Source organism: Pseudophryne corroboree, chromosome 1 (assembly GCF_028390025.1).
Source record: "Pseudophryne corroboree isolate aPseCor3 chromosome 1, aPseCor3.hap2, whole genome shotgun sequence".
Taxonomy (NCBI): Eukaryota; Metazoa; Chordata; class Amphibia; order Anura; family Myobatrachidae; genus Pseudophryne; species Pseudophryne corroboree.
The window spans coordinates 422,018,419-422,031,707 of NC_086444.1; the positions used below are offsets into that span (position 1 = coordinate 422,018,419).

Sequence of the window (13,289 nt, forward strand, 5' to 3'; positions counted from 1 at the left end):
CTATCTCTCGCTGCCCTGCTTAGCAGAGCAGCGGTGAATAGATGCTCTGCGCATGCGCACAGCGTCTATTCACGATTGACAGAGGGTGAGGGGGCATGCCAGCAGCTCATAGTGCGCTGGCCATGCCCCCTCACTGACGTAAACGGGGCGTGGCTCGTGACCACTGACCCTTTGCGAAGCCACGCCCATTTCTCATAGGCCATACCCCTTTTTCGTAGATCACGCCCCTTTTTGCCGAAATGTCCCTCTTTCAAGTTCTTAAATGTTGGGAGGTATGGATATAACATGTGCAGAGAGAGTTAGATTTGGGTGGGGTGTGTTCAAACTGAAATCTACATTGCAGTGTACAAATAAAGCAGCCAGCATTTACCCTGCACAGAAACAAAATAACCCACCCAAATCTTACTCTCTCTGCACATGTTATATCTGACCCCCCTGCAGTGCACATGGTTTTGCCCAACTGCTAACAAATTTGCTGCTACGATCAGGTCTGAATTACCCCCTGTATTCAATATGCTACAGAATGGGAGCAAATAAATACAGTGAAAACACTACATCTTACAAACACAGTGCATATTTGAATACAAAAACATATAGGACCTCAGTTGTGGCTTTTTTTAGTGCACATGAGCACAAACTCATGTGCAATTCGTAGCTTCCTACAACAAGAAAGCCAGGTTGGGGTTTAGTGGGTTCATGCAGACGTGACCATAGTACAGAAAGTGCATGTTGTCAGGGTGTCTTAACATTGTAGGCCCTGAGCCAAGCAAATAATTGTGGTCCTTACATCAGCTTAAAAAAAACAACAACATGCCCCTCCTGCAGTCCTGCACCACCTCTCCACAGGCTTCCACACAGTGAATGGCTCTCAGCAGTCTTATTGGTGGATTGCTCCAGCCATCCACCAATCAGCATGCTGACAGATATTTACTACCTGGCTGCAGGATGGGAGGCAGGTAGAGAATGCTGCCTTATTCTTCTCTTTGTGTGACCACCACCTGCACCTGATCGGAGGCCCCTAGAATTGTGAGGCCCTGGGCAGCTGCCTAGTGCGCCTATATATTAAGATAGCACTGTATGTTGTGGGTGTCTAGATATGAACTCCTGGCAAAATGGCTGTCGAGAAATCACATTTTTGCCTGTTTGGCTGGAAATGACTTGCAGGTACTCAAACTCTAGTGCCAGATGATGATGATGATGGTTGCAGGCAATGTGAGATTTGTCAAGTGGACAAGCATTAATGCAAATAAAGTAATAGTGCTGGGGGCGTGGCTTGGCTGGCATCAAGGGAAGACGTGCTGTTCCGTGGCTCCTGCCTGCAGCACCAATAATATAAGGTACTGACCCCAGTTCTAGAGACCCCCACACTGCGACACAGTCTCCCAGACCTGCTGAGCAGTCCTGTGCCTGTAGATCTGTGCTGCGGTACAGGGGGAGACCTGAGCCCTTCCCTGCAGGTTGAGGCCTACCTCTATCCCTGGAGCCGGTACCTTGGTTATAGGCGGAAGCCGCTGGTGACGCTCGGCATTCAGGACAGGCTCTGCTTGCACTGTGGATCTCCCGCTCGCCCGGACTCCAATCCCCGTCCCCTGGCGGGCTTTATCACACTGCCGGTGGCCGGAGGCTGGAGGGCTGGCTGGAGGAGGCGGCCGAAACGCACACCACCAGCGGGCAGCGGCCATTCTGCGGCTGATCCTGTGATCACCCTGTTGCACGGCCGGGAGGAGGCTGAGGTCCCGTGGTCCCTGGCAGGACTGTGGCTGGCGCCTCCCGCTGAATGTACCATCAGCCCTGCTGACAACTAAACGGGGTGAGAGTAAGAGCAGCTCTCACAAGCACTGCTCTCCCTCCTAAACACAGTACAAGCTGCTAGCCTGGCTGAATAATATTCTGGAGCTGGGCATCTGTGTTCTTTCTTTTCCCCTCCACTACCCAACCCATGCTTTGCTCCCACAGTATCTTCTACAATACAATTTATACATACAGCACCTGCACCACAGTGTGGGATCTTTTTCTTCACACATCTGCTGTTTTTCCTGACTGATGCTATGGTGCCCTCCTGTAGCTGCACATAATTATTACACCCCCTTTGCAAGTTTACTTCTATACTGATGCCCGGTTAGCTACTTCTATTCTGGGGGGAATGTGTCGACGCTGGTCCTGACGGAATGCTGTTCTAATCACATAACAACAACTACCGACGTTCCATTGGCGATACCAAGATGCCTCATGGTGAAAGGTAAGAGAGGATCACAAGGGAGAGGAAGAAAATTGCAAAAGGTGACCCTAGCATGTGCAATGAATACTCCGCCCTCAGCCGATATGAGACAATATCTCCTTTCCCAGGGCTCCACCTCCGTGGAAGAAACTTCTCTGCCATCAACCCCACGCTTATTGCCTGCCTCTGACTCTCAAGCCGGGGCCCACATGGCAGATCTGCACACAACAACAGATCCAGGAAGCCTATCACAGATTTTAAAGCTTCTTCAAGCCCTGCCAACTAAACAAGATTTTGAGCAATTGGAGAGTAGATTCAGAGAAACAGTCCGCTCGGAGATTGACGCTGTTTAGTCTGAGATATCGCACATTGGAACCTAACTGACTTCATTGGAAGGCTTTTCTTCCGATACAGCCGTGGCACACAATGCCCTCAGAACTACGGTCATCAGACAAGCAACCAGTCTCCAACAGCTTTAAGAGCACCTAGATGATTTGGATAACTGTGGAAGGAGAAATAACTTGAGGGTTCGGGGGGTCTCAGAGGACGTCTCACCCCAAGGTCTTATTGACTTCCTCACGAAGATCTTTAACAAGCTCCTAGGCCGAGATCGTGCTTCCATAATCGAATTCGATAGAGCTCATCGGGCTTTGAGACCCAGAGGAGCGCCATCTGACCACCCTCACAACATCATTTGCTACTAACATTATTACACAGAAAAAGAGGAGATCCTCCGCACATCTCGCTGCATGGATGTGATCGAGATTGACATTTCACAAGATTCAGATCTTCCAAGATTTATCATGGTCAACTCTTCAAAAGCGCAGGGCCCTACAACCGCTCACGGTAGAGCTCTGAAAGCTGGAAATTAAGTACAGATGGGGCTTTCCTTTTAGCCTGCAGGTCATGCATAATGGGAAGCCGTACTTACTTAAAGACTCAACTGATTTGCCATCTTTCTGTCAAGAGCTCGGGGTGCCCCTGGTCACCCTTCCGGATTGGCAGGAGCCCTTTACCCGCTCTATTCCACCGAAACTCTCTCACCCTGACAATGACTGGCACCAAGTCCACCACAGCCCGAAGCCCCCTAGGGAGCATCGCACCCCTACGCAGACAGCGAGGTAATGAGGGTCCCCTGGTGGTTTGGAAGATTTGCTTTCTCTTTTCTGAATGTCTTTGTTCAGTTTAAATGTTTACTATTGGGCAGGGGGGCAAACTAGATGCGATGTCTCTCCTCTTTTGAAGGTATACTCGTGACACAGAGACGTACTCGGCTTGATGAGCACTCACTGGACCCTCCCGAGTTCATGGATGTTGTTATTAGCTACATGTTTTAAGTTGCTTTATGGTTATGTGATTGAACTGTTGTTTTTTTTTTTTTAGTTCCTGATTGTTATATTGAAATTGCTATTAGGGCTAGGGTCAACACTGACCCCCAGTTACCCGTACACCACCCGAGTATTCTTGGCCTCCGCCATGGTTCCGACATCTGAGTTACCAAGAGGTGGTAGTGTGTTCTAATTTTGAATTTGTAGGTTGTATCATATAGTTCTAAGTTAGATTTCTTGAACTGTTTACCAAATGTATTTTCTGGTTCTGCTTCTCATTTGCTTCTTTCCTTTCCTTCCCCCTTTTGTGTGGTCACCTGCTCCGAGAGAGTAGCTGCCCTCCTCGTTGGGCCCTATATTGCCCCTCTATACAATAAACAATGGCGGTTGATTCTAAAGCGACAACCATAAAATTTGTTTCTCTCAATGTAAAGGGTTTAAACATCCCAGATAAACGTTCAAGAGTGCTCAGAGACCTTTTTGCCTTCAGGGCTGATGTTGCATTTCCTCAAGAGACGCACTTCAAAATTGGGGTTGCTCCAGTTCTTAAAGACCACAATTACCCACACTCCTTTTATAATAATAATAATAATAATAATAATAATAATAATAGCAATAGTAAGTCGTTGGGAGTCACTATTTTGTTATCCAAACAATTATCATTTCAAGATATGGCGTCCATAACCCTTGAGGAGGGCAGAACACTCCTGGTAAAATGTAAATTGTTTGATCAGATGTATACCTTTATAAATATATACGCCCCCAACCAATCACAACCTAGTTTGCTCGTGACAGTTCTGAACATTATTGCCTCGCTGGTTGAGGGTATCCCAATAACAGGAGGGGACCTTAATTGGTTCCTTCAACCGGAGGTAGATGTCTCTGGGACACCAGCTAGGCCCCCACTAGCTTTGCATCGTAGAGTGCGCTGCTCTCTCCATGAGCACCAGCTGGTTGACACGTGGAGGCTCCAACACACAGGGGACAGGGATTATACATTCTATTCTAGGCCACACGACACCTACTCCAGACTTGATTTTTTTCTTCTTGCCCCACAGGTATCTGCATTTAATTAGGGATACCGACATTGGGTTGATCACCTGGTCTGACCATGCTCCCATCTCCCTGACTCTGGAGACGTCCTGCCCACATTTTAAACAATGTACTTGGAGGTTAAACAAACAAATTTTAATGGATCCACAGTTTCAACCTCAATGACTTGAGACTACAGAGAATTATTTTGTGACAAACGAGACGCCGGACGTCTCTCAATTTACGGTGTGGGAAGCTCATAAGTGCGTCCTGTGGGGGAAGTTTATCCAGCTAGGCTCAATGCTGAAGAAAGAAAGGTCGGGAAAAAAAATTATTTTGCTCCAGGGGCTGAAGGATCTGGAGACAATACACAAGGCGGGGCCGTCTTCTCCGATTCTGACTGAACGAGACGAGGACAGCCCTCAATTCCTTGCTGTTTGAGGATATTAAGACGGACTATAGGCGATGCAGAAACCGTTTTTTTTAATGGGGTAACAAACCAGGGAAGCTTTTAGCTAGAGCACTCCGTACACAAAGGGCTACTCTATACATTCAATCGGTACAGGACGCGGCAGGGACCCGCCGTACTCTCACGAGAGACATAGCTGATGCATTCCACTATTATTATACTAAACTATATATCTCCATGATCCTAGATCCTCGGAGTCACCGTTGGCTACCCGGGATTTGGTGGATAAATACCTCTGTGATGCGGGACTCCCCAGGCTGTCAGCGGACGAAAGTTCCTGGCTGGACTCCCCGTTCTCTCTCCCAGAATTGGAACAAGCCCTTAAAGAAACTCCTTCTGGGAAGAGCCCAGGCCCTTATGTATATACGTCAATTATAAATTATTTAAAGACTCTATTTTGCCTAAGATGTTAACGGCTTTTAATGAGGTTTCTGAAGATTGTGGTTTCTCCCCCCAAGCATTAGAGGCTTTCATAACGGTTATACCAAAAGAAGGGAGGGACCCGGCTCAATGTGCCAGCTACCGTCCGACATCACTCCTTAACACAGACATCAAGCTGTTTGCTAAACTTATAGCAAACAGATTGAAGTTATTGCTCCCCAATATTTTCCATTCAGACCAAGTGGCATTTGTATCTGGGAGGGAAGCCAGTGACAACACGACCAAAATAATTGATTTGATGCATCTAGCCTCGCAAAGCCACACCCCAGTAGTGGTACTCTCCACTGATGCTGAAAAGGCTTTTGATAGAGTTAACTGGGTCTTCATGGAGGGGGTCCTAAGATACCTAAGGCTTGGACTTGTTAGCCTGTGCCGCATTTTGGCACTATATAATTTCCCTACTGCGAGGATCATAATTAATGGAGCCCTGTCTGAACCAGTCCTGATTAGGAATGAAACTAGACAGGGCTGTCCTCTCTCGCCCCTTATTTTCATCCTCTGCATGGAGGCTTTAGACTTAATCCAAATATTTCAGGAATCACAGTAGGGGGTAGAGAATACAAACTTGCATTGTTTGCAGACGATCTGTTAGCTGTCACAGCGAACTCGGTGATATCCCTCCCCAACTTGATGTCCGAGTTCAGTAGATTTGGCTCTCTGTCTAATTTTTAAATTAACCCCTCTAAATCAGTGGCAGCTCCCTTCCCAGCCCTTGAGGACCTTAAAAAATCTTTTCCATTTATCTGGCATCCCTCTAGCTTTAAATACTTGGGGGTTATATTGAATACGGACTTAGCACGCCTTTTTGACAATAACTTCAAAAAATTACTTACTACACTGCGCTCTGAGTTTCGGGACTGGGGCAATAAGAGACTTTCCTGGCTGGGGAGACTTAGTGTAATTAAAATGAATGTTTTACCCAGGGTCCTATATCTCCTCCAGACGCTCCCAGTCCTCATCCCCAAAATTTGGTTCCGGGACTTACACAATTTAGTTAGAGATTTTATTTGGGGTAACAAACTGCATTGTTTCCAACATGCCATACTTTTCCACCGCAAACACATGGGTGGTCTTTAGTTGCCCCATTTCTCTTTGTATTAGGATGCCATTGTACTCAATAGGATAATGGAGTGGACCCGATCGTATGACACTAAACAATGGGTACTTATAAAGGGTGCAGCTTTATCCTCTCCAATAGCTTACTATCCTTGGTTCTCAAAGATACCTATCATTGCACACCGTACCATTGGCCCTACACTCTCAGGCTGGAATAGGCTTAGATTCCTCCCGTATGTCTCTTCCAAACTTTCTCCTCTGACCCCACTATTTCACAACCCAGACTTTGCACCGGGGGTCTCTGGCCAGGAATTTGATTTATGGAAACTGATGGGGGTGACACGTGTTAGCCAGCTGGTGGAACATGGAGAAATAATCCCCTTCCCTACTTTGCAATTGAAATAGAACCTTCCGCCATCAGAGATTTGGAAATACCTCCAGCTGAAGCACTTTGTGTAGGGGAGTAACGTCCACCCAAGCTTCACTAGACCCTTGACGATTTTTGAGAACATATGCTCAGACTCTTCCCATTCGGTGCATTTTCTCTCAAAATGCTATAGATTTCTGATTGCGAATAGGTTCCTGGACTTCCCCAAGTTTACAAGAGACTGGGGCCATGATCTACGGATTGAATTATCTGAGGAAGACTGGGAAAAAAGTTTTCAGGTCACTTTTGCAAGCTCAAATAGTAATTCAGTGATTGAAACGCAATTCAAGGTCTTATCGCGATGGTATAGATGTCCCCTGACACTTGCTAAAATGTTTCCTGGTGTTCTGGATACGTGCTGGTGATGTAATAATGAAACGGGTTCTCCGATGCACATCTGGTGGGATTGTTGCATGCTTCGCCCCTTTTGGAACAAAGTTATTGCAATCTCGAGGTTGATCATGGGTTCAGGGGTCCACTCTGAGCTTGCTTTCTGGCTTCTAAACTTAGTTGTGGGTTCCCTGTCAACATACAAAAAGTCATTATTAAAGTTTCTTAATAGCGCCGCTAAATCAGTTATCCCTGTTCACTGGCGCTGCACTACACCATCCACTGTGAAAGATTGGATTGCTAGAATAGATTTGGAATTTTGGAATTGAGAGTGACACCAGATAACCAACGGGGTTTCACGACTACTTGGTCCCCCTGGTTGGAGTTCAAGTCCTCACAGACATACCTAACAAATGTGGCCTGAGTGCGACTCCCACATATTGGGCCCTATATCCAGAATCTAACTGTTCTACTGTTTAATGGTATCATGAGATGGCATTTTTGCTCTTTGGTCCAAATGGACATTAGAAAGACCACACAACCCTTACCCCCCTTTCCCTCTCTTTGACTCCCTATTTCTTTCTTTATTGGTTCTTTTTCTTTTTCCTTTTTCAGTCTTTCTTTATTTGTTTATATGTTATGATCTGTTTTGATTTAGACAGCGGTTGATATAAGAATATTGGATGGACTGGAAGTAATGATATAATAATCTAGGCACTGAGTTTATATCGAGGATTGTAGTGTTTCTGATTAACTGTCAATGCCCATATCTTTTGGATTGTATCTTTCTGTACTACCAGTTTTACACTGTTTTCTTTATTATGTTAAAATTCAATAAACATTTATTGAAAAAAAAAAAAGTTATAGTGCTGAATCTGTGTGGTAGCAAGATTACACTCATTTTAAAATAATAAATAGCTGTTTACTACTCCGTTTGTGAAGTGGAATATTACCCACAAATTAATTCATGTCACATCTTCCAAACAACTTATTATCTGTACTATTTATTGTACTGCATATTCTGTCCTGCATGTTTTGTACTAACAGCTCATCCTGAAAGATTGGGCCTGGGTAATTAGTACCCAACCCCTCCTCTTGGCAGTGCACCAATCAGGGCCGTTTCTTGGGGCAGGCGAGCAGTGCAACCGCACTGGGCGCCACGCCGCGGCACTAACTGTGGCTCCCTGCTTCCCCCTCCTATTTCTCCCCTAGTAACCCGCTCGGGGGGGGCGGAGTTTCACGGAATGACGCGGTTGCGTCGGTACGCCACGACGCAACCCCGTCACTCCGCGAAACTCCCCCCCCCCCCCGAGCGGAGTACAGAGGGGGATACAAGTTAGGAAGAGGGAAAGGCCGGCACGAGGAGCGACTGGTGAGGCGGGCTGGAGAGCGGTAATCGCCTCTCTAAGTATTCTCTCTCTCTCTCTCTCAATGTGTAAAATGGGGACACATGCTGTAATGTGTGAAATGGGGACTCTTGCCTGCCGTAGTGTGGGGATTTAATGTATCAAGGGCATTGCGGTGTGTGGCATAATATGGTGCAGGGGGCATTACTGTGTGGGGCTTAATATGGTAGAACTATTTTTTCCCGTGGTGGTCGTGATCTGTTGGAGCAGGGTCAAAAACTGGATTGTGAGGTAGTCTTTTCAGACGAGGCCACACCCATTTAGATGAGGCCATGCCCCCTTGCCGGGTGCGCACGCAATTTTTTTTTAAATCTAGGTGTGTGTGTGTGTGTGGGGGGGGGGCACATTTTTTATGTCATGGGGGGCCGCATTTTTCAATCTCGCACTGGGAGCCAAATTGGCTAGAAACAGCCCTGGCACCAATATTTAGAGTACATAGGATATAATAATAACACTGATAAAAGTACATAGATTACTCACTCTGTGCTGCTGAGGCTTAGGGAAGGAGCAGCATAGGAGTACAACAGGATAAAAAAACTGGTGAGAAGAGTTCCCAAAACCAAACCTTTCCAAACTGATCGACACAGCTTGCCCTGGGTCTGCACACACATCATCTGCAAAACAGGAGAAATAGTTCTTGTAATAAACAATTATTACATTTTCTGTACACTTACTGCATGTACATGTAACAAAGAGGCAGACAGTATCATCTTACCAACTGTATTTTCTTAAAGAATTTATATGTTCAATTGCATATAAAAATACACATATACAGTATCTGTTTATATAGGGGCCATTCCACTATCACGTACGGGACATTTGTACAAGTCTTAACATATCAATCTTTGTTAAAACTTAACACAAGGAAGTTATTAAAAAAAAGATGGATGTAACATCAAAGTGCCTGCTTTTTAGGTAGAAATAAAAAGTTATCCGTTATATCCAACATAATAGCACAAAATTTAGTCATATTCTGGACAAGCCAGATCCATCACCGGTTTGTAACGGAAACCTACTTGATAATTCAGCTCAACTCTTTTTATTGAGGGCCTGTGTTATTATGTATTTATTTTTTTAAAGAAAACCTATGAGAAAGAGATATAATTTAACTTGTCAATGTATGTTAATTTTCATGGAATGGAAATCTCCTGCATTAGGCTGTTAGTTCATAGCAACAAACTGCATTAGTACATGGTAACACTCCGCAGTTTCTGCATAATTTATGGTGAAAAAAAGGCTTGATAAATAGGCCCTGTTATGGCCACTGGTATTTCACTAGGTAATCACCGATTCTTACCTGTCCAATCTTTGGTGCAAGTACACTCGCTCCAGCGGTGTGCAGCTCGCGTGGCCACAGCGGTGCTTCCGGTATCAGAGGAATACCAATGGTTCTCTTTGATAAATACTAAATATACCAATGGTACTCACTGATAAATTCCAATGGAACATAGAGAGACATACTCCACAAAGAAAACTTAAACTTAAAGAATTTTTTAAAGAGAAGCCATCAACAAGTGAAACTAACAGCATTATTCCAAATAAACTGAAACAGTTTTGTCCGAGATCTACTTTTGATCCTCTATCAAATAATCCTAGCATAGAGACCTTCATAAGTAAATGTATTTATTTTCTTTTGTAGCGCAGCAAATTCTGTTGCTCTTTACAACCGGGACACAATGATAAAACAAAACTGGGTAATAACAAACACTAATAGAGGTAGGAGGGCCCTGCTCGCAAGCTTACAATCTATAGGGAAATTGGCTTTGATACACACAGATAGGTGCTATCTATTGCATAGTTGCCCACCAGATTACAAAGGTTCTTGGTGGGCTGCATGATACCACATCACAGCAATGACGACCAGGGTTAGGAGGGAAAGTGAAGAAAGAGAAAATATGTGGAAGATATGTGTGGACTGTACAGTGAGGATATAATTGGATAGGAAGGCTTAAGAAGGTTATGTGGGTGGTTCTAGAATTTGATAAGCTTGTCTGAAAAGGTGAGCTTTCAGGGAATGCCTGAAGGTTTGGAGACTAGAGGAGAGTCTTATTGTGCGTGGTAGGGCATTCCACAGAGTGGGTGCAGCCCGAAGAAAGTCCCGCAATCTTGCATGGGCGCAAGCAATGAGTGTGGAAGAGGGACGTAGATATTGTGAAGAGCAGAGAGGTCGGGTTGGGAGATATTTTGAGATAAGCGAAGGGATGTATGTTGGTGTAGTATGTTAATAGCCTTGTGTGTGAGTAAAAGTATTTTATATTGAATACCGTAGAATACAGGTAACCAATGGAGGGACTGACATAGTGGGTCTGCAGATGATGAACATCTAGCGAGGAAGATTAGCCTTGCAGCTGCATTCAGAATGGATTGTAATGGTGAGAGTATCTTTTTGGCAAGACCAGTAAGAAGACTATTGCAAAAAACAATGCAGGAGATAATAAGAGCATGGATTAGAGTTTTTATAGTGTCTTGTGGAAGGTATATTGTGGATGTTTTTTAGATGCATTATTATTATTATTATCCTTTATTTATATGGCGCCACAAGGGTTCTGCAGCGCCCAATTACAGAGTACATAAACAAATAATCAAACAGGAAAACAGCAACTTACAGTTGACAACAATATATGACAAGTACAGGGTAAATAAACATAACTACATCAGCAGATGACACTGGAATAAGTATCAGGTGGCAGAAGACTGCTGGATTTGGTGCAGTTGAAGATTATTAAAGTAAGAAAAAGGATAAGCACATGAGGGAAGAGGGCCCTACTCGTGAGAGCTTACATTCTAAAGGAGAGGGGTAGACAGACAGGTGTGACACAGATGGGGTACATAGAGAGCGTGGAACAGAGGGTTAGGATGAGATTTGGCCGGGTTTGGTGAAGAAGTGGGTCTTGAGAGCCCATTTGAAGTTCTGTAGAGAGATGGAGAGTCTGAGGGGGAGAGGAAGGGAATTCCACAGAAGTGGTGCAGCACGTGAAAAATCTTGGAGGTAGGAGTGGGAGGAAGTAATCCGTAGGCACAAGAGTCGGCGTGCATTAGCAGAGCGAAGAGGACGGGTGGGAGTGTAAAGGGAGATAAGGTCAGAGATGTAGATGGGAGAGGAGTGGGTGAGGGCTTTGTAAGTGAGTGTGAGAAGCTTGAAATGGATTCTGAAAGGGAAGGGAAGCCAGTGAAGGTCTTGTAAGAGAGGAGAGATGGACGTAGTGCATTTGGTGAGGAAAATGAGCCGGGCAGCAGCATTGAGGATAAATTGGAGTGGAGAGAGGTATTTGTCAGGAATGCCAGTCAGGAGGAGATTACAGTAGTCCAGTCTTGAGATGACTAGTGAGTGGGTAAGAGTCTTAGTAGCATCCTGGGTCAGAAAGGGTCTGATCCTGGAAATATTTTTTAGATGAAAACGGAAGGTTTGTGAGAGGTGCTGAATGTATGGTTTGAAGAAGAGGGAGGAGTCAAGGATTACTCCAAGACAGCGTACTTGGGGGCAAGAGGAGATAGTAGTGCCATTAATAGATAATGAGATTGTAGGAGGTGAGGTTATGCGGGAGGGAGGGAAGATGATCAGCTTGGTCTTAGACATGTAAAGTTTAAGAAAGCGTTGGGACAACCAAACAGAGATAGCAGAGAGATATTTGCAGATACGAGTGAGGAGAGCAGGGGAGAGGTCTGGAGAGGAAAGAGTGTCATCAGCATAGAGATGATATTGGAAACCAAAATAACTAATGAGCTTACCTAGTGAGGACGTGTAGAGAGAGAAAAGAAGAGGAGCAAGGACAGAACCTTGGGGTACATCTACCAGAGGCGTATCTTGGGCAGGGCGAGCAGGGCACTTTCCCTGGGCGCCATGACAGGTCTGATAGAGGGGTGCGCAGCCTGCCAGGGCAGTGTACTCTGGGCAATGTCTGCGCTGGATATTTCCTGAATGAAGAGCCCTAGCAGCCTTCCACTGCTCCACCTCTGACCTGTAGGTGGTGGGCGGGGAGTGTTGGACTGGGTAGCCACTAGCCACATCCATGATATCTTTGCCGGGCTAAAAGGAGTAGGTAAGGGCGGGGATGAGGAAGTAGCCCACCGATCCCCAGTGGATGGGCGGGATGTCCGGACCCCGGAGGCTCAGCCTCTGCACCATGTGTTTACATTTCTGCTATATCAGCAGTGTATGCCGCCGCTGGTGGTCCCGGTGGGAGCGGGGGAAGGCAGCGGTCCTGCGGGTGTGACATCTCCACATGTATGGTGACCATGTGCCGGGGATGTTTGCTGATTGGCCGTGCAGCAGAAGCCGCCGCCAGGTCACACCACACAGCACACTGCATCTCTCCTCATTGTTGGCTCCACCTCTTCACACTGCTGCGGATGTAAACTGCAGCGGGTCCCGGCTCCCGCTCCTCCTCCACGGCGTCCCCCATGCACGGCTGCACTGACTGGGAGACTTCACATCAGAAAAGTTCCTTACTGCAATTCAGTAATGTCTCTCTCTGATCCTGCTCTTTCTCTGTCCCTACTGTCTCTCTCTGACCCTGCTCTCTCTGTATCCCTACTATCTATCTCTGACCCTGGTCTCTCTCTGGCCCTGGTGTCTCTTTTT

The 13,289-nt window shown here is 45.8% G+C and overlaps 1 protein-coding gene across 3 annotated transcripts in view; it reads right to left on the reverse strand.

Annotated features, from left to right (window-relative positions):
* The window catches only part of GAL3ST1 (galactose-3-O-sulfotransferase 1), a 177,600-nt gene that overhangs the window by 12,307 nt on the left and 152,004 nt on the right, over positions 1-13,289 (reverse strand). For all 3 annotated transcript variants that reach the window (XM_063913390.1, XM_063913391.1, XM_063913389.1), the window contains one exon: positions 9,188-9,321. In XM_063913390.1, the coding sequence (XP_063769460.1) occupies positions 9,188-9,321 (134 nt within the window). The remainder of the gene's footprint in view (positions 1-9,187; positions 9,322-13,289) is intronic.